Below are 23,319 nucleotides of genomic sequence, written 5' to 3'. Positions count from 1 at the left end.
ACACTAGCAAAATGTTGTCAAGAGGCTTGTAGCCATTGTAACTCATCTTGGTCGCCAGTGTTTGGCGTTTACATAGTGAAAATTTTCGGCAACTTGTAGAAATGCTTGCCACATTTGATACAGTTATGCAGGAACATCTGAAGCGTATCAAAAATAAGGGAATTTTCCATCATTATTTGGGGAAGGACATTCATAATGAACTAATTGGCCTTATAGCCAAATAAATTACAAAACAGATTCTGCATGCACTGAAAGCAGCAAAATATTATTCTATCATACTTGATTGCACCCCAGACATTTTACTGTCTGACTGAAATGACTATAATTGTTAGATTTGTGTTTATCAAAGAAGGGGGGGGGGGGTCTCCTACTGTTAAACCAGAGGTGTGTATAGAAGAAAGATTTCTTGACTTTCTCCATATCAAAAGCTCTACTGGAGAAGGTCTGACTGAGGCAATTTTGACTGAATTAGAAAAATAGAAGATTCCCCTTGGTGATATGAGAGGACAAGGCTACGATAATGGTTCCAACATGAAGGGCAAACTCCATGGTGTTCAGAAGAGGATCCTTGATTTAAACTGGCGTGCCTTTTATGTTCCCTGCAGCACTTTAAATCTTGTGGTGAATGATGCAGCCATGTGTGTGTGTGTGTGTGTGTGTGTATATATATATATATATATATATATGTATTTGCAAGAAAGAAAACAAAAAATATTTTGTGTGATCTTCCAAGCGGCACAATCAGCAGCAGTCCCAAACAGGAGTAGGTCTCTTCTTTTTTAACAAAAATAAACTGCAATTCAGGGTCCCCACTTGAACTTCATCAGTAAGGAACAGTTCACACACAGCAACACTTCCACGAGACGATTTTATCTCGATTCAAAACAATTCCAGCTCTTCTGTCTCAATATCCACCAGCAATCACGGCTCTTTTATCCTTTAAAAGGAACACAATAATGCAATACCCAATTACTTACAAGATTGACACTTTTTCACATCACTTGTAAAATCACCCGACCCGGGTTTCGCTGTGCGCTTCTTCTGGGGCGTTCCTCTCCTCTCCAGATGACAAAACTGAAAAAAACTCTAATCTCTGGTCACACATGGTAAGTCTCTGTGTTATTTCCATTAGACTTCCAAATTTTATTAAAAAAATATATTTTTAAATACCTAAAATAACGTATCCTAATAAAAATAAACATCTGCATGTCATATAGCATACATCAAAATATATAAAAAAAAATATATAGGTTATTCCCATACAGTTAAAAATGATACCACTTCATATACAGGGCAATTATGTATGACTACACTCATTCCCTTATGTTAATTCCCTTAGAAACTTATGTATATGGCCAAAGAAATGGGCACTGTAATGCATGTCTGAACACCATCCTAGGAAACTGAAGACTGACTGCAGCTAAATAACAATGAAAAAAAAAAAACAATCACACCATACTGACGTCTCTCATGTCCCATTCGATATTGAGAACCGCGGGTTGTAACGTGTTTAATTCAAAAATCCATTGCACTTATTTTTTATTTGTTTTACTGGATCCCCTCCCCTCCAATTCTTATGCACTTGTTCCACTCCCATGAATTTTAAACCCACCGGATTTTTCTGATGTGCTCTTTCAAAATGGGCCGAGACGCTATGAGTCTCAAGTCCCTTTTTTATATTATTATGTTCCCTCACTCTTACTTTTCATTTCCTAAGTGTTCTTCCCACATACTGTAACTTGCAGGGGCATTCTAAAACCTAGATAACCCCTGACATTTCGCATGATAGATTCCCTTTTTACTTTTTTTTTTCTTCTTATGATTAGATGTAGCTGTCACTTCCTTTCTTATTCGGTTGCATCCGTCTTCTCTGGATCTATTTTTACAACCGGCACAAAAGCCACACCCCAGAAGCGGACAGCGAAACCTGGGTCGGGCAAATTAATTTTTATATGTGATGTGAACAAGTATTGCACTATGTCGTGTTCCTTTTAAAGGATTAAAGAGCTGTGATTGCTGGTGGATATTGAAACCGAGGAGCTGAAATTGTTTTGCATCGAGATAAAATCGTCTTGTGGAAGTGTTGCTGTGTGTGAACTGTTCCTTACTGATGAAGTTCAAGCGCAGACCCTGAATTGCAGTTTATTTTGTTTAGATTTTCAAATTGTATTGACTGATAAAAACTCTAAAAATACTAATTTGGATGGAGCACAGCTGTGTGACGAGCTCACCATATTGGCTCCTATCTTGAAACCGACAATGACCCCTACACAGGTTTTAGCATATGCAATTAAAAATGACTTTGCTCCCAATGTCTCCATAGCACTGTGGATATTATTGACATTGCCAATATCTGTCGCATCTGGTGAACGAAGCTTTTCAAAACTCAAATTAATAAAAAATAATCTGCTTTCAACAATGTCACGAGAGATTGGTGGGACTTGCAATGATTTCTATTGAAAACCGTATTGCACAGGACATTGATTTTCAGATGTTTTATAGAGCTCACTTTGAATGTCTGTATTATCTAGCACTTTAGTTGAATTGCACTCCGTTAACTCGCAGGAAACTTAAGTTCTTATTTTATAGTTTGAAAATATGTTTATAATGTGAAAGGAAAAATGGGATGAATGTGTTGGTTTGAAACCTCACTGATCTTTATTGCACTTCTTTTTGACCAATAACTGGTAAATTGGTAATGTTTTGCCTTGAACGGGCTGTTTTAGTGTAGCACTGTTTGTGTGTAGTGTTAAGACAAGTATGTTTGCACTATTTCCTGCACTTTTACTCATTGTTGAAAACTTTGTTTTATAGATGTATAACTTATTTTGTTAAACTGTTAATAAAACCCAGTTAACAAAAACCACAATTTAGTTTGTTTTTTTATATAAAAGAAGAATAAGGTAAAGAAACATATACTGTATGCATAGGAGGTGGGTGCGGTAGGTGCACTGCAGGGTTTTGCAAGGCAGGCATTCAGGCGATTGGAGTGGGGTCCGGGTGAGATGCTGGTGTTAGGAGGAGTTCTGGAAGGAAGGGGGGGGGGGGCGCCAAAATGTAGCTTCACTTGTGTTGGCAAAAATCCTTGCACCGGCCCTGAGGAGATGTCTTCATTCTTCTAAAGCTAACATAAAGGCAACCACTTCTCTCACCATTGCAATAGCTGGGTGCTGCAGGAGAGACAGACTTGGAAAAGAAACAAGTGAACATCTTACCAGGGTAACCTTTTTGGGTGAGGACAGCTCTGGCTCCCACAGAACACACTTTTAATCAAAACAGCCTAGAGACACTCAGATGATGCATTATCAAAGGTGTGAAGCAATCTGTTTGAGGGTCTGGAATGCAGTCTCTGCCTCAGTTATTCACTTCCTGGCATTTACCCCTTTGTGGTTAAGTACAGAGGGGCGAAAAGTGTAGAATAAACTTTTTGGGATCCATCTAGATTTCACAATCAAGGATTATGTAAACAAAAAAGGTCTTCAAAAATGCACTTCTCAAACTCGGCATACAGTCTGCTGGAGGACTGGGCAAACAGGTCCTCAATAAAGATGTCACGAACATAAAATTTTGCGTTCGAGCAGCGAATGTGAATTTTCGCAAATGTTCGCGAACCGCCATTGACTTCAATGGGCAGGCGAATTTTAAAACCCACGGGGACTCTTTCTGGCCACAATAGTGATGGAAAAGTTGTTTCAAGGGGACTAACACCTGGACTGTGGCATGCCGGAGGGGGATCCATGGTAAAACTTCCATGAAAAATTACATAGTTGACGCAGAGTTGGATTTTAATCCATAAAGGGCAGAAATCACCTAACAATCCAATTTTTTTTTTTTTAACAACGTGGTTTAACCCCTTAAGGACACAGCCTTTTTACACCTTAGGACCAGGCCATTTTTTGCAAATCTGACCAGTGTCACTTTAAGTGCTGATAACTTTAAAACGCTTTGACTTATCCAGGCTGTTCTGAGATTGTTTTTTTGTCACATATTGTACTTCATGACACTGGTAAAATGAAGTAAAAAAAAATATTTTTTTTGCGCCAAAAAATACCTAATTTAACAAAAATTTGGAAAAATTTGTAAATTTCAAAGTTTCAGTTTCTCTACTTCTGTAATACATAGTAATACCCCTAAAAATTGTGATGCCTTTACATTCCCCATATGTCTACTTCATGTTTGAATTATTTTGGGAATGATATTTTATTTTTTGGGGATGTTACAAGGCTTAGAAGTTTAGAAGCAAATCTTGAAATTTTTCAGAAATTTACAAAAACCAAATTTTTAGGGACCACTACAGCTCTGAAGTCACTTTGCGAGGCTTACATAATAGAAACCACCCAAAAATGACCCCATTCTATAAACTACACCCCTCAAGGTATTCAAAACTGATTTTACAAACTTCGTTAACCCTTTAGGTGTTGCACAAGAGTTATTGGCAAATGGGGATGAAATTTGAGAATTTCATTTTTTTGGCTAATTTTCCATTTTAACCCATTTTTTCCACTAACAGAGCAAGGGTTAACAGCCAAACAAGACTGTATCTTTATTGCCCTGACTCTGCCGTTTACAGAAACACCCTATATGTGGCCGTAAACTACTGTACGGCCACACAGCGGGGCGTAGAGTGAAAGGTGCGCCATATGGTTTTTGGAAGGCAGGTTTTGCTGGACTGTTTTTTTGACACCATGTCCCATTTGAAGCCCCCTGATGCACCCCTAGAGTAGAAACTCCATAAAAGTAACCCCATCTAAGAAACTACACCCCTCAAGGTATTCAAAACTGATTTTACAAACTTCATTAACCCTTTAGGTGTTGCACAAGAGTTATTGGCAAATGGGGATGAAATTTGAGAATTTCATTTTTTTGCCTAATTTTCCATTTTAACCAATTTTTTTCCACTAAAAAAGCAAGGGTTAACAGCCAAACAAGACTGTATCTTTATTGCCCTGACTCTGCAGTTTACAGAAACACCCCATATGTGGCCGTAAACTACTGTACGGCCACACAGCGGGGCGTAGAGTGAAAGGTGCGCCATATGGTTTTTGGAAGGCAGGTTTTGCTGGACAGTTTTTTTGACACCATGTCCCATTTGAAGCCCCCCTGATGCAACCCTAGAGTAAAAACTCCATAAAAGTGACCCCATCTAAGAAACTACACCCCTCAAGGTATTCAAAACTGATTTTACAAAGTTTGTTAACCCTTTAGGTGTTGCACAAGATTTAATGGAAAATAGAGATACAATTTAAAAATTTCACTTTTTTGGCAGATTTTCCATTTTAATATTTTTTTTCCAGTTACAAAGCAAGGGTTAACAGCAAAACAAAACTCATTATTTATGGCCCTGATTCTGTAGTTTACAGAAACCCCCAATATGTGGTCGTAAACTGCTGTACGGGCACACGGCAGGGCGCAGAAGGAAAGGAATGCCATACGTCTTTTGGAAGGCAGATTTTGCTGGACTGTTTTTTTTACACCATGTCCCATTTGAAGCCCCCTGATGCAACCCTAGAGTAGAAACTCCATAAAAGTGACCCCATCTAAGAAACTACACCCCTCAAGGTATTCAAAACTGAAGTTACAAAGTTTGTTAACCCTTTAGGTGTTGCACAAGATTTAATGGAAAATAGAGATACAATTTCAAAATTTCACTTTTTTGGCAGATTTTCCATTTTAATATTTTTTTTCCAGTTACAAAGCAAGGGTTAACAGCAAAACAAAACTCATTATTTATGGCCCTGATTCTGTAGTTTACAGAAACACCCCATATGTGGTCGTAAACTGCTGTACGGGCACACGGCAGGGCGCAGAAGGAAAGGAATGCCATACGTTTTTTGGAAGGCAGATTTTGCTGGACTGGTTTTATTGACACCATGTCCCATTTGAAGCCCCCCTGATGCACCCCTAGAGTAGAAACTCCAAAAAAGTGACCCCATTTTAGAAACTACGGGATAAGGTGGCAGTTTTGTTGGTACTAGTTTAGGGTACATATGATTTTTGGTTGCTCTATATTACACTTTTTGTGCGGCAAGGTAACAAGAAATAGCTTTTTTGGCACCGTTTTTTTTTTTTGTTATTTACAACATTCATCTGACAGGTTAGATCATGTGGTAATTTTATAGAGCAGGTTGTCACGGACGCGGCGATACCTAATATGTATACAATTTATTTTATTTATGTAAGTTTTACACAATGAATTAATTTTTAAAACAAAAAAAAGTTTTAGTGTCTCCATAGTCTAAGAGCCATAGTTTTTTCAGTTTTTGGGCGATTATCTCAAGTAGGGTCTCATTTTTTGCGGGATGAGATTACGGTTTTATTGGCACTATTTTGGGGTGCATATGACTTTTTGATCGCTTGCTGTTACACTTTTTGTGAAGTAAGATGACAAAAAATAGCTTTTTTTACACCGTTTTTTTTTTTTTTTTTGTTACGGTGGTCACCTGAGGGGTTAGGTCATGTGATATTTTTATAGAGCCGGTCGATACGGACGTGGCGATACCTAATATGTATACTTTTTTTTATTTATGTAAGTTTTACACAATGATTTCATTTTTGAAACAAAAAAAATCATGTTTTAGTGTTTCCATAGTCTAAGAGCCATAGTTTTTTCAGTTTTGGGGCGATTATCTTGGGTAGGGTATGATTTTTGCGGGATGAGATGACGGTTTGATTGTTACAATTTTGGAGTACATACAACTTTTTTGATCACTTTTATTAACTTTTTTGGGAAGTAAGGTGGGCAAAATTTCAATTTCATCATAGTTTTTAATTTTTTATTTTTATGGCGTTCACCGTTTGGGTAAAGTAACATGACCGTTTTATAGATCAGGTCGTTACGGACGCGGCGATACCAAACATGTGTAGGGAATTTAATTTTTTTTATTTTTAATCAGTGATAAATGTGTTTTTTGATTTACTTTTTACTTTATTTTTGACCCAGACCCACTTGGTTCTTGAAGATCCAGTGGGTCTGATGTCTGTATAATACAGTACAGTACAATATATAGTACTTTACTGTATTTTACACTTTGTCTGAACAGATCTATGCCTTTCAGCACAGATCTGTTCAGCACCATGGACAGCAGGATGCCTGAGAAGGCGTCCTGTTGCCATGGGAACCTTCCCCGTCTGCTCAGTTATGGTCAGAACTGCGCAGACGGGGAAGGGTAAGGACGGGGCTCTGGGGGGGCTGCCTGGGAGCTCTCTCCCTCTCCATTCGGGGGGCTGCAAAGGCACAGCAGCCCCCCGATGGGAGAGGGAGGGAGCTCCCTGCGCTGTTAACCTTTTCCATACAGCGGTCCGTACGGACCGCGGTATGGAAAGGGTTAAACGGCTGACATCGCATCACCGATGTCAGCCGTTTATACCAGGGTGCCAGCAATGTGCTGGCACCCTGGTATACCCACTAGAAACCAACGATTATTCAAGGGGAGGCGGGCGGGGGATCGCGATCCCGCCTACCGCACCGCCCGCCTCCCGCACCGCCCGCACCGCCCGCAACCCTCCCCCTGCACCTCCCACTGTGCTCAAATAACTCAGGGGTGCAGGGGGGAGGGATGCAGCAACATTTTTGGAATCCTAAAGTTTCTGATCCCCGCGGTCAGGGACCGCGGGGATCAGAAACTGCAGAAATCGCAGCAAACCGCAGGTCTGAATTGACCTGCGGTTTGCCGCGATCGCCGACATGTGGGGGTCACGGGACCCCCCCGCGCATTTAGCCTAGGTGCCTGCTCAATGATTTGAGCAGGCACCGCGTTCCGATCACTGCCAGCCGCACGGCAGTGATCAGAAATACACAGGGCGTACATGTACGCCCTGTGTCCTTAAGTACCAGGGCACAAGGACCGTACGGACCGCGGTATGGAAAGGGTTAAACGGCTGACATCGCATCACCGATGTCAGCCGTTTATACCAGGGTGCCAGCAATGTGCTGGCACCCTGGTATACCCACTAGAAACCAACGATTATTCAAGGGGAGGCGGGCGGGGGATCGCGATCCCGCCTACCGCACCGCCCGCCTCCCGCACCGCCCGCACCGCCCGCAACCCTCCCCCTGCACCTCCCACTGTGCTCAAATAACTCAGGGGTGCAGGGGGGAGGGATGCAGCAACATTTTTGGAATCCTAAAGTTTCTGATCCCCGCGGTCAGGGACCGCGGGGATCAGAAACTGCAGAAATCGCAGCAAACCGCAGGTCTGAATTGACCTGCGGTTTGCCGCGATCGCCGACATGTGGGGGTCACGGGACCCCCCCGCGCATTTAGCCTAGGTGCCTGCTCAATGATTTGAGCAGGCACCGCGTTCCGATCACTGCCAGCCGCACGGCAGTGATCAGAAATACACAGGGCGTACATGTACGCCCTGTGTCCTTAAGTACCAGGGCACAAGGGCGTACCTGTACGCCCTATGTCCTTAAGAGGTTAAAACATCCAGTGTGTGTATACAATCAGGTATGATGTTGTATTGATCAACCGCAAACTTCCCATTTGCACAAGGTTGGATACCAAGCTAGCCATGTCCCGTTGATGTCATTGTAGGTTTCTTCCTCCCCCCAGCCACGTACAACACCAAGGGTCCCGGAAAGGTGAATTGAATTGATTTTTCAAATGGGGAGATGGTTAAAAAAACGCTGGCTCCCTCCCCTTTGTTTGAATCCACGGTCACTGCGTCTGTGCCGTGCAATTTACAGGCCCACCCGATATGAGTGTTATTTTCTATAGTTCTCTCTTCTCATCAGTTTATTCCCTGTTACGTCCCCAATCTGGGGTCCATTTATTAAACAGATTTTTTGAACGGGGAGATGGTTAAAAAATTGCTGGCTCCCTCCCCTTTGTTGGAATCCACGCCACGGTCACTGCGTCTGCGCCGTGCAATTTACTGTCACACCCGATATGAGTGCTATTTTCTGTAGTACTATTCTCATCAGTTTAATCCCTGTTACGTCGCATATTAGGGTGGGATTGCCTTTTGTGAAAAAAAAATTTAGGCCAGGTATCTTCGACTGCCTTCACAGTGACAGACCAAACTCTGATACACCAAACTGAATTGATTTTTAGGAATCGGGAGATGGAAAAAGCAGCTTGGTCGGTCCTCTTACTCCCAAGTTGAGGCGCTGCACGTGCACGGAGCAATGTGCTGTGATACCCTATATGAGTGGTGTCTTAACTAGTCCTATGCCTATCAGTTTAATCCTGTTACGTCCCCTATCCGGGGAAGTGTGTCGAATTGATTAACCATTGTCGAATTAACGAACAATTACAACATCCTGGAATCATTTAGTTCTGAGCTTTGTACTTGATTTGTATTGGAATTGTTGGGGATTTTTTTAATTGTCTGCATTATTTCTAATAAACTATTAAGAGACTTTATTATGATTTTTTTTATTTTATGTATTAAAAACCCACCCATACAATTTAAAAAAAGAAATAATTATTTTTTAGTATTTTCTATGAAAAAACATCCAGCTGTCCCGATCGCTTTTGGTCTGATCATAATGAAGCAACTGCCTTATCATCTGAGGTGTGGCAACATTGCCAAGACACTCATAGAGGTGATGATCGCTTAATTGTGATACGCAAGCCCCTTCACCACGACAAGGTAACGATCACGAAAGGGGTAATTTGACACTTGTATGTGCCTTTTTTTGTTGTTTTGTTTTTGCAGCCACAGGGCAGCACCAGAGGCCAGAAAAATTAGGCATGTACATATGCCTGAAAAATAATGTTATTGTTGCAGCCGCTGTTGTAGCAGCGGCCTGAAAAATTGATGTTTTCAAGGCAGAAAGGTGACTAAAACATTGCGGCTTAAACCCTAGTTGGTGGCGGAGAATTCGCAAAAGTCATCCGGTATGCAGACATTAAATACAGCAGCGTGGGGACCATTTTGAGGGTTCATCGCTCCTCAGAGTGTCGATATCTGCAGTTAAGGCGAGGTAGTCTGCCACCTGTCGGTCGAGTCGTTTTCTAAGGCTGGATCCCGAAGGGCTGTGGCGATGTGTAGGACTGAAAAAGCTCTGCATGTCCTCCATCAACAACACATCTGTAAAGCGATCTGTCCTTGCCGCTGTGGTTGTGGTAGGAGGAGGATTACTTTGACCTCTTCCCCAGTTAGATTCCCGTTGTGCTGTGACATCCCCCTTATAAGCTGTGTAAAGCATATTTTTTTAGTTTGGCTTTGAACTGCTGCATCCTTTCTGACTTCTGGTAATTTGGTAACATTTCCGCCACTTTCTGCTTATACCGGGGGTCTAGTAGCGTGGCCACCCAGTACAGGTCGTTCTCCTTCATCCTTTTTATACGAGGGTCCCTCAACAGACATGACAGCATGAAAGACCCCATTTGCACAAGGTTGGATGCCGAGCTACTCATTTCCCGTTCCTCCTCCTCACTGATGTCATTGACGGTCTGTTCTTCCCCCCAGCCATGTACAAGACCACGGGTCCCAGATAGGTGACAACAACGAGCACCCTGGGATGCCTGCTGTGGTTGGTCTTCCTTCTCCTCAAAGCCACATTCCTCCTCTGACTCCTGTTCCTCATACTCCTCTTGCAGCGTTGCCGCAGGTCCGGCAAGCGATGATGACAAGGCTGTTTCTGGTGGTGATGGTGACCACAACTCTGCCTCTTCATGCTCATCTACAGCCTGATCCAGCACTCTTCGCAGGGCACGCTCCAGGAAGAAAACAAATGGGATGAGGTCGCTGATGGTGCCTTCGGTGCAACTGACTAGGTTTGCCACCTCCTCAAAAGGACACATGAGCCTACAGGCATTGCGCATGAGCGTCCAGTAACGTAGCAAAAAAATTCCCAGCTCCGCAGAGGCTGTCCTAGCACCCCGGTCATGCAAATACTCGTTGACGGCTTATTCTTGTTGGAGCAGGCGGTCGAACATTAGGAGTGTTGAATTCCAACGTGTCGGGCTGTCGCAAATCAAGCGCCTCACTGGCATGTTGCTTCGGCGCTGAATGTCTGCAAAGTGCACCATGGCCGTGTAGGAATGCCTGAAATAGCCACACACCTTCCTGGCCTGCTTGCGGATGTCCTGTAAGCCTGGGTACTTAGACACAAAGCGTTGTACGATGAGATTCAACACACGTGCCATGCACGGCACATGTGACAACTTGCCCAAATTAAATGCCGCCAACAAATTGCTTCCATTGTCACACACCACTTTGCCAATCTCCAGTTGGTATGGGATCAGCCACTGATCCACCTGTGCATTCAGGGCGGACAGGAGTGCTGGTCCGGTGTGGCTCTCTGCTTTCAGGCAAGTCAACCCCAAGACAGCGTGACACTGTCGTATCCGGGATGTGGAATAGCCCCTGGGGAGCTGGGGGGGTTCAGTTGATGTGCAGCCAGACGCCGCAGCAGAAGAGGACTCAGCCGAGGAGGTTATGGAAGAGGCTGTAGTAGGAGGAGTAGAGGAGGTGGGAGTAGGCCTGCCTGCAAGTTGTGGCGGTGTCACCAACTCCGCTGCAGAGCCACGCATTCCATGCTTGGCAGCCATCAGCAGGTTGACCCAATGCGCAGTGTAGGTGATATACCTGCCCTGTCCATTCTTTGCAGACCAGGTATCAGTGGTCAGATGGACCCATGCCCCAACACTGTATGCCAGAGATGCCATGACTTCCATTTCAATCACTGAGTAGAGGTTTGGGATTGCCTTATTAGAAAAAAAAAAAATCGTCCTGGTACCTTCCACTGTGGTGTCCCAATAGCGACACATTTTTTGAAGGCCTCAGACTCCACCAGCTGGTATGGTAAAAGCTGGCGGGCTAAGAGTTCCGTCAAGCCAGCTGTCAGACGCCGGGCAAGGGGGTGACTCTGTGACATTGGCTTCTTACGCTCAAACATTTCCTTAACAGACACCTGACTGTGGGCAGATGAGATGGAACTGCTCAAGATGAGAGGCGGAGTGGCGGGTGGTTGAGAGGGGGCAAGGAGGACAGCAGTGGTTGACGTGGCTGAAGATGCTGGACCAGGAGGAGGATGGTGGCTTTGAGCTTGTGTGCTGCTTCTACTCGTCATCATGTGTTGATCCCATAGGCGTTTGTGATGTGCGATCATGTGCCTTCGCAAAGCAGTTGTACCTAGGTGGGTGTTGGATTTCCCACGACTCAGTTTCTTTTGGCACAGGTTGCAAATGGCATAGCTGTTGTCAGAGGCAGACACACAAAACAAATGCCACACTGCTGAGCTTTGCAATGACGGCATTCTGGTGGTGGCAACAGCATGCATTGATTGGCGTTCTGTCTGGCTGACCCCGGGTGCCGATACATGCTGTCTGACTGTGCCACTAGCTCCTTGCAACGACCTCCCCCTGCTTCCAACTCGTCTCCTCCTTCTCTCTGTCTCCCCTTCTGAACTTTCCCCCTCTTCCTCTTCTCTTCGAGCAGGCACCCATGTGGCATCCACGGACACATCATCATCATCAACCGCTTCACTTGTATCTGACACCTCAGCAAAGGAAGCAGCAGTGGGTACAACATCATCATCATCATCACACTGTACGTTCATGTGTGTAATGCTGCCTGACTGAGACATATCCCTGTTATCTACATCCCCTGGCAATAATGGTTGCGTATCACTAATTTTATCCAACTGATGTGTAGATAACTCCTCTGAGGGATCAAGTGAAGCGGCTGTGGTGGTGGTGGCGGCGGGCGGGAGAGTGGTGACCAAAGCTGAGCTGGAGGAGGATGGTGCGTCAAGGTTCTTAGCAGAAGCTGTTGAAGATTGGGTGTCCTGTGTAAGCCAGTCAACTATTTTCTCAGAATTTTTTGGGTTCAGGGTACGTGGCCTCTGAACACTGGGCATTATTCCAGGGCCAGAGGAAATCACAGCACCACGAACACGACAGCCCCTGTGGTGTGGTCTGCCTCTGCCTGTCATTTTTTATTAGATAAGTGTTACTATGCGTGCAAGGTACTGTGCCACTCTATATAAGTGGTGGGCAGTGGGCACAGTACAGTCTGTGTGGGCCTGATTAGATCACAGTTAAATTTTAAATAGAATATTTTTTTTTTCTGAAAAGTATTTGGGTGAATGACACCCTGTAACAGTATGAGTGCAGGCCTATCCACTAGCCAGTGGACACAATACAGTATGTGTGGGGGCTTGACACACACGGGCTTGCAAATGTGATTAGTAGTGATGTCCCGAACTATTCGCCGGCGAATAGTTCCCGGCGAACATAGCTTGTTCGCGTTCGCCGCTGCGGGCGAACATATGCGATGTTCGGTTCGCCCCCTATACATCATCATTGAGTAAACTTTGAACCTCTACCTCACAGTCAGCAGACACATTCCAGCCAATCAGCAGCAGACCCTCGCTCCCAGACCCTCCCACCTCCAAAACAGCATCCATTTTAGATTCATTCGGAATCTGCATTAACAGAGAAAGAAGGGTGAGTGTAGCTGCTGCTGATTCAATAGGGAAAGCGTTAGCTAGGGCATTGTTCTGTGTCCACAGACTCATCTGCTGTAAGGACAGCATCCAGACAACACCCCAAAAAGCCCTTTTCAGGGCTGGTACATCAGTCCGCTTTATATATTTTTTCTATATATATATATATATATATATATATTGAAGTTGCCTGGCTGCCCGTGTGTGAGAGGCTGCAGGCTCAGTCACTGTGTGCACAGTGCACACCATTCATACAGGGTGTGACAGAAAATACCTTGCAGATAAAAAAAAAATCTATTTAATGATTTTCTGTGATCTAATCACATTTGCAAGCCCGTGTGTGTCAGGCGCCCACACATACTGTATTGTGGCCACTGGCTAGTGGCTGGCTAGGCCTGCACTCATACCGTTACAGGGTGTCATTCGCCCAAATACCTTTCAGAAAAAAAAAGTTACATTTAAAATTTAACTGTGATCTAATCACATTAGCAAGCCCGTGTGTGTCAGCCCGGCCCACACAGACTGTACTGTGCCCACTGCCCACCACTTATATAGAGTGGCACAGTACCTTGCACGCATAGTAACACTTATCTAATAAAAAATGACAGGCAGAGGCAGGCCATGCCGCAGGGGCCGTCGTGTTCGTGGTGCTGTGATTTCCACTGGCCCTGGAATAATGCCCAGTGTTCAGAGGCCACGTACCCTGAACCCAAAAAATTCTGAGAAAATAGTTGACTGGCTTACACAGGACACCCAATCTTCAACAGCTTCCGCTAAGAACCTTGACGCACCATCCTCCTCCAGCTCAGCTTTGGTCACCACTCTCCCGCCCGCCGCCACCACCACCACTACCACCACAGCCACCACAGCCGCTTCACTTGATCCCTCAGAGGAGTTATTTACACATCAGTTGGATGAAATTAGTGATGCGCAACCATTATTGCCAGGGGATGTAGATAACAGGGATATGTCTCAGTCAGGCAGCATTACACACATCGGCACCCGGGGTCAGCCAGACAGCACGCCAATCAACGCATACTGTTGCCACCACCAGAATGCCATCATTGCAAAGCTCAGCAGTGTGGTATTTTTTTTGTTTCTGCCTCTGACAACAGCGATGCCATTTGCAACCTGTGCCAAAAGAAACTGAGTCGTGGGAAATCCAACACCCACCTAGGTACAACTGCTTTGCGACGGCACATGATTGCACATCACAAACGCCTATGGGATCAACACATGATGACGAGTAGAAGCAGCACACAAGCTCAAAGCCACCATCCTCCTCCTGGTCCAGCATCTTCAGCCACGTCAACCACTGCTGTCCTCCTTGCCCCCTCTCAACCACCCGCCACTCCGCCTCTCATCTTGAGCAGTTCCATCTCATCTGCCCACAGTCAGGTGTCTGTTAAGGAAATGTTTGAGCGTAAGAAGCCAATGTCACAGAGTCACCCCCTTGCCCGGTGTCTGACAGCTGGCTTGATGGAACTCTTAGCCCGCCAGCTTTTACCATACCAGCTGGTTGAGTCTGAGGCCTTCAAAAAATGTGTCGCTATTGGGACACCACAGTGGAAGGTACCCGGACAATTTTTTTTTTCTAATAAGGCAATCCCAAACCTCTACTCGGTGATTGAAAAGGAAGTCATGGCATCTCTGGCATACAGTGTTGGGGCAAGGGTCCATCTAACCACTGATACCTGGTCTGCAAAGCATGATCAGGGTAGGTATATCACCTACACTGCTCATTGGGTCAACCTGCTGATGGCTGCCAAGCATGGAATGCGTGGCTCTGCAGCGGAGTTGGTGACACCGCCACAACTTGCAGGCAGGCCTACTGACACCTCCTCTACTCCTCCTACTACATCCTCTTCCATAACCTCCTTGGCTGAGTCCTCTTCTGCTGCGGCGTCTGGCTGCACATCAACTGAACCCCCCCAGCTCCCCAGGGGCTATTCCACATCCCGGATACGACAGTGTCACGCTGTCTTGGGGTTGACTTGCCTGAAAGCAGAGAGCCACACCGGACCAGCACTCCTGTCCGCCCTGAACGCACAGGTGGATCAGTGGCTGATCCCACACCAACTGGAGATCGGCAAAGTGGTGTGTGACAATGGAAGCAATTTGTTGGCGGCATTTAATTTGGGCAAGTTGTCACATGTGCCGTGCATGGCACGTGTGTTGAATCTCATCGTACAACGATTTGTGTCTAAGTACCCAGGCTTACAGGACGTCCTCAAGCAGGCCAGGAAGGTGTGTGGCTATTTCAGGCGTTCCTACACGGCCATGGTGCACTTTGCAGACATTCAGCGCCGAAACAACATGCCAGTGAGGCGCTTGATTTGCGACAGCCCGACACGTTGGAATTCAACACTCCTAATGTTCGACCGCCTGCTTCACAAAGAAAAAGCTGTCAACGAGTATTTGTATGACCGGGGTGCTAGCAATGTTTTCTTCGGGAAAATTGATGGGTGATTGTAGACCTCCTTTTGCTGTATGGACTGAATTACGTAGTAGTGAAAAGTGTTATGTGAAACAGGCTTTTGAATTACGTCATTGTGGGTCCTGCAGTAAACATAATGAAGATGCTGATGACGACAAACCAGCAGACTTTGGCTTTACCATCTATTCACAATTAAATCAATCAGCTTTACTGAGTTGAAAACATTCATATGTCTTTATCTGTTTCGTCTGCATTCGATCTCCACAGCACACAAGAAATGACAGGAGAGCCTCTGCTTTGGAGTCCAAGTCCAGTTTCTTAAGATCAGGAGTTCTATCAGAATTGTGTGTAACAGTCTTGCCCCCTGTGAAAAGCCATAACAAAAGGACTCCATAGGCATACACATCAGAGGAAGCTGAAACTGGTTGCCCCAATTTTAATTCAGGAGCAGTACACAGCGGGAAGCAAATAGAGGTGGCTGAACTCTGCTGCTCTGTATCTCTTGTGGAGTCAATATCTACAGCAATGTCCCTCTCTCGATTTACAGCAAATACATTATTCTCATGTAGAGATCCAATAATTATGTTGGAGACATGAAGTGTATGGAAGCCATGTGGGACCGCTCTCAATTAAGGGCCTACTTGCCGTTCAGCGGTGCAGTTATATGTGGTAAAGCCCTTTTTTTCTGTGAAATTCTTTATGTGACACTGGCATTTTTTCGGAAAAATGTATGGTTGAGGCCTCTTGCACACGACTGTATGGCTTTTTCAGTATTTTGCGGTCCACAAAAACAGATCCGCAAAAAATACGGATGACGTCCATGTGCATTCCTTTTTTTGTGGAATGGAACAACTGGCCCCTGATAGAACAGTACTATCCTTGTCCGTTATGCGGACAATAATAGGACATGTTCTATCTTTGAACGGAGTGGAAAAACGGAAATATGGAAACGGAAGACGGAAGGCATACGGAGTACCTTCCGTTTTTTTGCAGATCCATCGAAATGAATGGTTCAATATACGGAACGCAAAAACCATAAATGGGGGGGGGGGGGAACGTTTGTGTGCAAGAGGCCTGAATGTACACCTCCCTTTTGCGCTATGGAACGACTACTTAGTGGTGAAATTCTTTATGTGACACTGCCTTTTTTGCGGAAAATGTATATATATTTTTTTCATTTATGAGCGATTGTGCACCTCCTTTTGCAGTATGGGCCGAACTACGTAGTAGTGAAAAGTGTTATGTGAAACTTTTTGAAAATTGATGGGTGACTGTACACCTCCTTTTGCTGTATGGGCTGAATTATGCAGTGGTGAAATTTTAAATTCCAAAAGCAAACTCAGCTGCTTTATACCTCTTATGAAGTCAATGTCTCCAAATATGCCCCTCTCGTGATTTATATCAAATACATTTTCATGTAGAGATCCAAGAATTATGCAGGAGCCATGTAGTGTATGCAAGCCATGTGCGACCCCTCTCATCACTCTCACACTGTTCTGCACCTGGTTTTCCTGGGTGAACAGAGTCACACAGGGGAGGAACTGCTCTGTTTCCTTCATCAGGAAATGTAATCCTGGCTTTTTCCGCTACAACTTAAAATTGGAACCGTGGTGACCGACAACTGGAAGAACATGGTGTCTGCTCTGTGTCAAGGAGGGCTGAGCCATGCGCCCTGCATGGCACACGTGTTCAATCTAGTTGTCAAGTGGTTCCTGAATTCTTCCACCCATCTGCAAAACATCCTAAAAATGGCCAGGAAACTTTGCATGCTCTTCAGCCACTCGCCTACAGAGATGGCAGCAGAGTTTGATATGATTGTCTGTCAATATTTCTGTTTACAGTCAGTGAATAGGAACATAATTTATCGCAAGGATATGCACACACCAACTGATGAAGTAGGTCATCGGCATGAAGCAGCAGTCATTTTCACAGCTTGAGGTATCCTACCGGAAGCTTGACCTTTGCACATCGACGGTCTGCATTGGAAAGCTTGTCTAAAAGAAAATTCCCGCAGTGCACTCCCTTGACGAAAACCCTTGATCCGGCTCATGCTGCTTTGCTCCTTCAAAAACAATGGACTTTGTACAGCGTGACACTGATGTATAATTTCTCATATACCAGACTGAAAGAGTATTCCAAGCTAACCCCTTAGAGCAGATCGCCGTACATGTACGGCGGGGGATGTATTGCAAGAATGCATTCCGCTGTACATGCATGGCGGGATGATCGGGCGGGCACCGGAGCAGTGCCTGCCTGATCACTGCAGGGGTCCGGCAGTCCATGGTAGCCAGGCCCCTGCTGTATCCGCCGGCATCGATGTTTACAGCGATGCTGGCGGATTAACCCCTTCTATGCCACGGTCCGCTCTGACAGCGACAGAAGTGGTTTGCGGCAGGAGAAGGAGCGCATCGAGTCCCCACGCTGTGACGGGACCCAATGCGTGACAAGGCAGCCAGATGCCGGGCAGAGGCACCCTCAGGCTGGGTCTCCTAGGCAACCTGTTAGTGTATGACTCAGTGTCATACACTAACAGGCAATGCATTACAATACAGATGTATTGTAATGCATTGCAGAGGGGATCAGACCCCCAAAAGTGGGACAGAAATAAAGGAAAAAAAAGTGTTTTGCATAAAAAATGAAAGTTTCAAGTTAAAAAACACCCAATTCCCCTGATTTTCTAATTAAAAAAAAGAAAGAAAAACCACACATATTAGGTATTGCCGTGTCCATAACGAACGGCTCTATAAATATGTAACATGATCCATCCGTCTGATAAACACCATAAAAAATTAGAATGCATGTAAAAAAGAAAATGCAATTTTTGTCAACTTACATCACTAAAAGTGCAACACCAAGCGATCAAAAAGGCATATGCCCCCAAAAGTAGTACAAATATAACCGTGACCTCATCCCGCAAAAAATGACCCTACATAGGACAATCGCTCAAAAACTGAAAAAACTATGGCTCTCAGAATATGTAGACACTAAAACATGATTTTTTTGTTTCAAAAATTGATATTATTGTGTAGAACTTGCATAAATAGAAAAAGTATACATATTAGGTATCGCCGCGTCCGTAATAACCTGCTCTATAAAAATATCACTTAACCTCACCCCTCAGGTGAATACCAGAAAAAAAAGGTGTAAAAAAAAAGCCATTTTTTTGTCACCTTACATCACAAAAAGTGTAATAGCAAGCGATGAAAGTCATATGCACCCCAAAATAGTGCCAATCAAACCATCATCTCATCCCGCAAAAATCATACCCTACCCAAGATAATTGGCCAAAAACTGAAAAAACTATGGCTCTCAGACAAGAGACACTAAAACGTGATTTTTTTTTTGTTTAAAAACTGTAAAACTTACATAAATAAAAAAAGTATACATATTAGGTATTGCCGTGTCCGTAATAACCTGCTCTATAAAAAAAATCACATAACCTAACCCTTTGGGTGAATAAAAAAGCAATTTTTGGTCACCTTACATCACAAAAAGTGTAATAGCAAGTGATCAAAAAGTCATATGCACCCAAATCAAACTGTCATCTCATCCCCCAAAAAATGAGCCCCTACACAAGACAACCTGTCCCATTATCTAGACCTTTTCCTACAACCATATGTCTGCACACTCCCCAGCTATTTACACGACTCCTGTCAACTCATCCGCGAACTAAGTAACCTCCCATACAAAGACACATACGCCCTGTTCACTATGGACGTCACTGCTTTATATTCAAACATACAACATGAGCTAGGGATAAAGTGTATAAATCAAGTATTATCAAATGACAAAACATTAAAACCACAACAGATAACCTTCCTTTTAGAAAGTCTAAAATTCATCCTAGAAAATAATTTTTTCATTTATAATCACACCACATACCACCAATGCAGGGGGACCGCGATGGGGACGAAGGTGGCACCGTCGTTCGCAAATCTCTTTATGGGCGAATTCGAGAAGGAACACATCCTAAACATCTCCAAACCAAACAAACACATCATCTACTATAGGAGATATATAGATGACCTGTTCATCATCTGGGACGGTAGTTATAAACAAGCCCAAGATTTCTGCACCCAGCTAAACACCACAGACTGGGGCATCTCCTTCACCCCAAATTTTAACAAGACAACAATAGATTTCCTCGACATCCCAATCACCAGTGCTAATAACCATCTGACAACCAAAACATACTTCAAAACAGTTGACACGAACAGTTACATACATTTCACAAGCTTCCATCATAAAAAATGGCTCAAAAACATCCCTTACAGCCAATATAAACGAATCAGACGGAACTGCACACAAGGGGAAGATTTCATTCTACAAGCAAAAATAATACAAAAAAGATTCAATGAAAAAGGGTACCCTAAAAAACTAATAAAAGACGCATACGAAAAAACCGCACAAATACCACAAAAAACCTGCCTAAAAAAAAAGGACTAAGAACGAACAAAAATCAGAGATGCACTTAAGCTTAATCACCCAATACAACACATCCAATAAAACCATCCGCTCAATACTAGCCAAACACTGGCACATTTTACAACAAGACCCTTACCTCAATAAATACCTTTCAACACAACCAAGAATTATTCACAGAAGAGCCCCCACTATAAAAAATATGCTAGCCCCCAGTAAACCTAGACAACATGAAAAAACTGCAGAAAGAGATAAGCCAGACCAAAAAGGCAGTTTCAAATGTGGAACAAAAACCTGCCTATGCTGTAAGGTCATCACACACAACCGTACACATTTCTCCTCAAACAAAAATGGATCCACATTCACGATTAAACACCATATGACATGTCAATCCTGCTACGTAATATACCTAATCGAGTGTAAATGTGGCCTCCAGTATGTAGGACGCACAACCCAGGCCCTACACAACCGTCTAAACCAACACAGATACAATATACGCAGACAATACCTCAAACACAGCCTATCCAGACACTGCACATCCACAATTGACAAAGACAAACACCCCCTAACCATCACTCCAATTGATTTCATACCTGAAAACCCCTTCAACAGATTTAATGCCCTGCAAAAGAGAGAAGTATACTGGATATACCAGCTGGACACCCTTGCACCATATGGACTCAACGCAGTTTCAGAAACCATACTGTAAACACACATCTTCCAACTCATCCACCAAAAAATATTCTCTAATACACAGAACACCCTACCTTTCTCCCCTCCCCACTACCTTCTCCATCCAATAACCAAAACACAACCAATAAGACATCTGATCCCTGCTCTAAGCATATAATATGGTAACAACATTTTTACAAAATGTTGCCACATGAAAAAATATATATACAAAGACACAACATCCTTCCTTTCTTGCTACAGCATCGCTTGCTAAAAAACAAATGACAAATACAGTGATATCACCTGCGGATGATGTGACCATCTCCAACCGGGCATTAACATCAACACACACAAACATAATAGATTTACCGGCAGTACCTACATTAGACACAAATACAATAAGACATAATCTTCGGCCTATATATACACATATATATACATTCACATCACAAATAAAAACATAAACATAATCCCAAACCAAGAAGAACTACTACACCCCTTGCCTCTTCACCTGGCCAAAAATGCCAGAAAATAACTCATAAAGGACATACCTTTGCACCAAAGGAGAACAAATACAGGGATCCCGCCGCATCCACATACGCAAAAATACGGCTAACTGTAATGTGCTCCCTGTGGCTGCCTCCTAACAAAATATCTCTTTACCCACAAGAACACCCAAACCGTGCAGTAGAACACCGTCCGCCCCTTATACACCAACACAAGAAAGAACCATAGCGCCAACATAGTCCGGCATCTCCTTACAGAATAAACATATAATCCCAGCAACAGACCACAGTCTGCCTCCTACACATAAAATAAAATACCCATAGCGCCAACATAGTCCAACATTCCCTCACAGAAGGATCATCCAAACACCAACAGCAGACCGCGGTCCGCTCCCTACAAAACTTAAAAACCATAGCGCCAACATAGTCCGGCATTTCCTCACAGCACACTGAGAGGTCAGGCGGGACGGACCACCTCTCCTCCTCTCCCACCTCTCCTCTTCCCCCACTCATTTTACAATGATCCCAACTACCGTGCCTGACAACTACAGGCAGTCCGGATTTCTGCCGAGCCACTTATCCTCCCTACTTTACAGTGCCGACAGCAGCCCATAATGCGCACGAAAAACCTGATCATATTACCGGAATATGCCACACACCAGCGCAATATGAAAAATGGCAACATATACCAATACCAAAAAAGATATGAATATCACATATCTAGCAACCAGCCGCTATTAAAATTAGCAACCACAGTATCTCTATCAACAGCCAGAAAATGAGGGGCGTTCCTCAAAGTGACGCCACAAATGACGTCATACACATCTGCCTTCTTGCCCAACCACTGGCCTGCGCGCCAAAATACCCCTTTTAAAAGACGATGTTTTAATGTGTACAACATATGCTTTTATTGTCCTGACGAAGAGGGCTGGATGCCCTTGAAACGCGTTGACAAAAAATAAACAAGCTATTTTACTTTCATTCTCGAAAAAAGTATTTTATGAAAATCCGCCTCCTGTTTCCAGCGCCGCAAAAAAGGGTTCAATACGATTACTTTTTATCCTCCTACTTACCTCTTCTGCCACCCCTGGTGCAGAGAATAAGGAACCCTTGGCAGCAGCACAGGACCCCGCATGCTGGACGGGAGAATACCAGCACAAGCCTTCTACAGTTGTTGTGGCTATACACAACAACATACGGTAAGCGCTTCTTGTATAGAGTGAACTAAGACCGTAAATACAGCCACACACACGAGGCGCGGCCTCCTGTCTCTTTTTCTCTCCTTTCCTTTACCCTACACAAGACAGTCACCCGAAAAATAAATAAAACTATGGCTTTCAGAATGTGGAGACACTATGGAATCTTTTTTATTTTATTTTTAAAATGTTTTGTTATGTAAAACTGTAACAAACAACCAAAAAAAGTTTAGCATTGTCGCGTCCGTGACAAGCTGCTCTATAAAAATACCACATGATCTAACCTGTCAGATGAATGTTGTAGATAACAAAAAATAAAAACGGTGCCAAAACAGCTATTTCTTGTTACCTTGCCTCACAAAAAGTGTAATATAGAGCAACCAAAAATATGTACCCTAAAATAGTACCCCAAAAACTGCCACCCTGTCCCGTAGTTTCTAACATGGGGTCACTTTTTTGGAGTTTCTACTCTAGGGGGCTTCAAATGGGACATGGTGTCAAAAAAACAGTCCAGCAAAATCTGCCTTCCAAAAACCGTATGGCATTCCTTTCCTTCTGCGCCCTGCCGTGTGCCCGTACAGCAGTTTACAACCACATATGGGGTGTTTCTGTAAACTACAGAATAGGAGACATTAAATATTGAGCTTTATTTGGCTGTTAACCCTTGCTCTGTAACTGGAAAAAA

General features: G+C 43.9%; 1 protein-coding gene across 2 annotated transcripts in view; it reads right to left on the bottom strand.

Annotated features, from left to right (window-relative positions):
* The window catches only part of STS (steroid sulfatase), a 331,273-nt gene that overhangs the window by 291,859 nt on the left and 16,095 nt on the right, over positions 1–23,319 (bottom strand). The window contains exon 1 of one of the 2 annotated variants that reach the window (XM_044287271.1): positions 21,236–21,262. The exons of the other annotated variant lie outside the window; for it this stretch is intronic. Coding sequence (XP_044143206.1) covers positions 21,236–21,254 — 19 coding nt within the window. The 5' untranslated portion in view covers positions 21,255–21,262. Of the gene's footprint in view, positions 1–21,235; positions 21,263–23,319 lie in introns of those variants that run through there. 2 annotated transcript variants of the gene reach the window in all.

The sequence above is a fragment of the Bufo gargarizans genome, chromosome 3 (genome assembly GCF_014858855.1).
Source record: "Bufo gargarizans isolate SCDJY-AF-19 chromosome 3, ASM1485885v1, whole genome shotgun sequence".
Lineage (NCBI taxonomy): Eukaryota > Metazoa > Chordata > Amphibia > Anura > Bufonidae > Bufo > Bufo gargarizans.
Note: the sequence above shows the minus strand (reverse complement) of the source record. Positions and strands in the feature narration are given on the sequence as shown.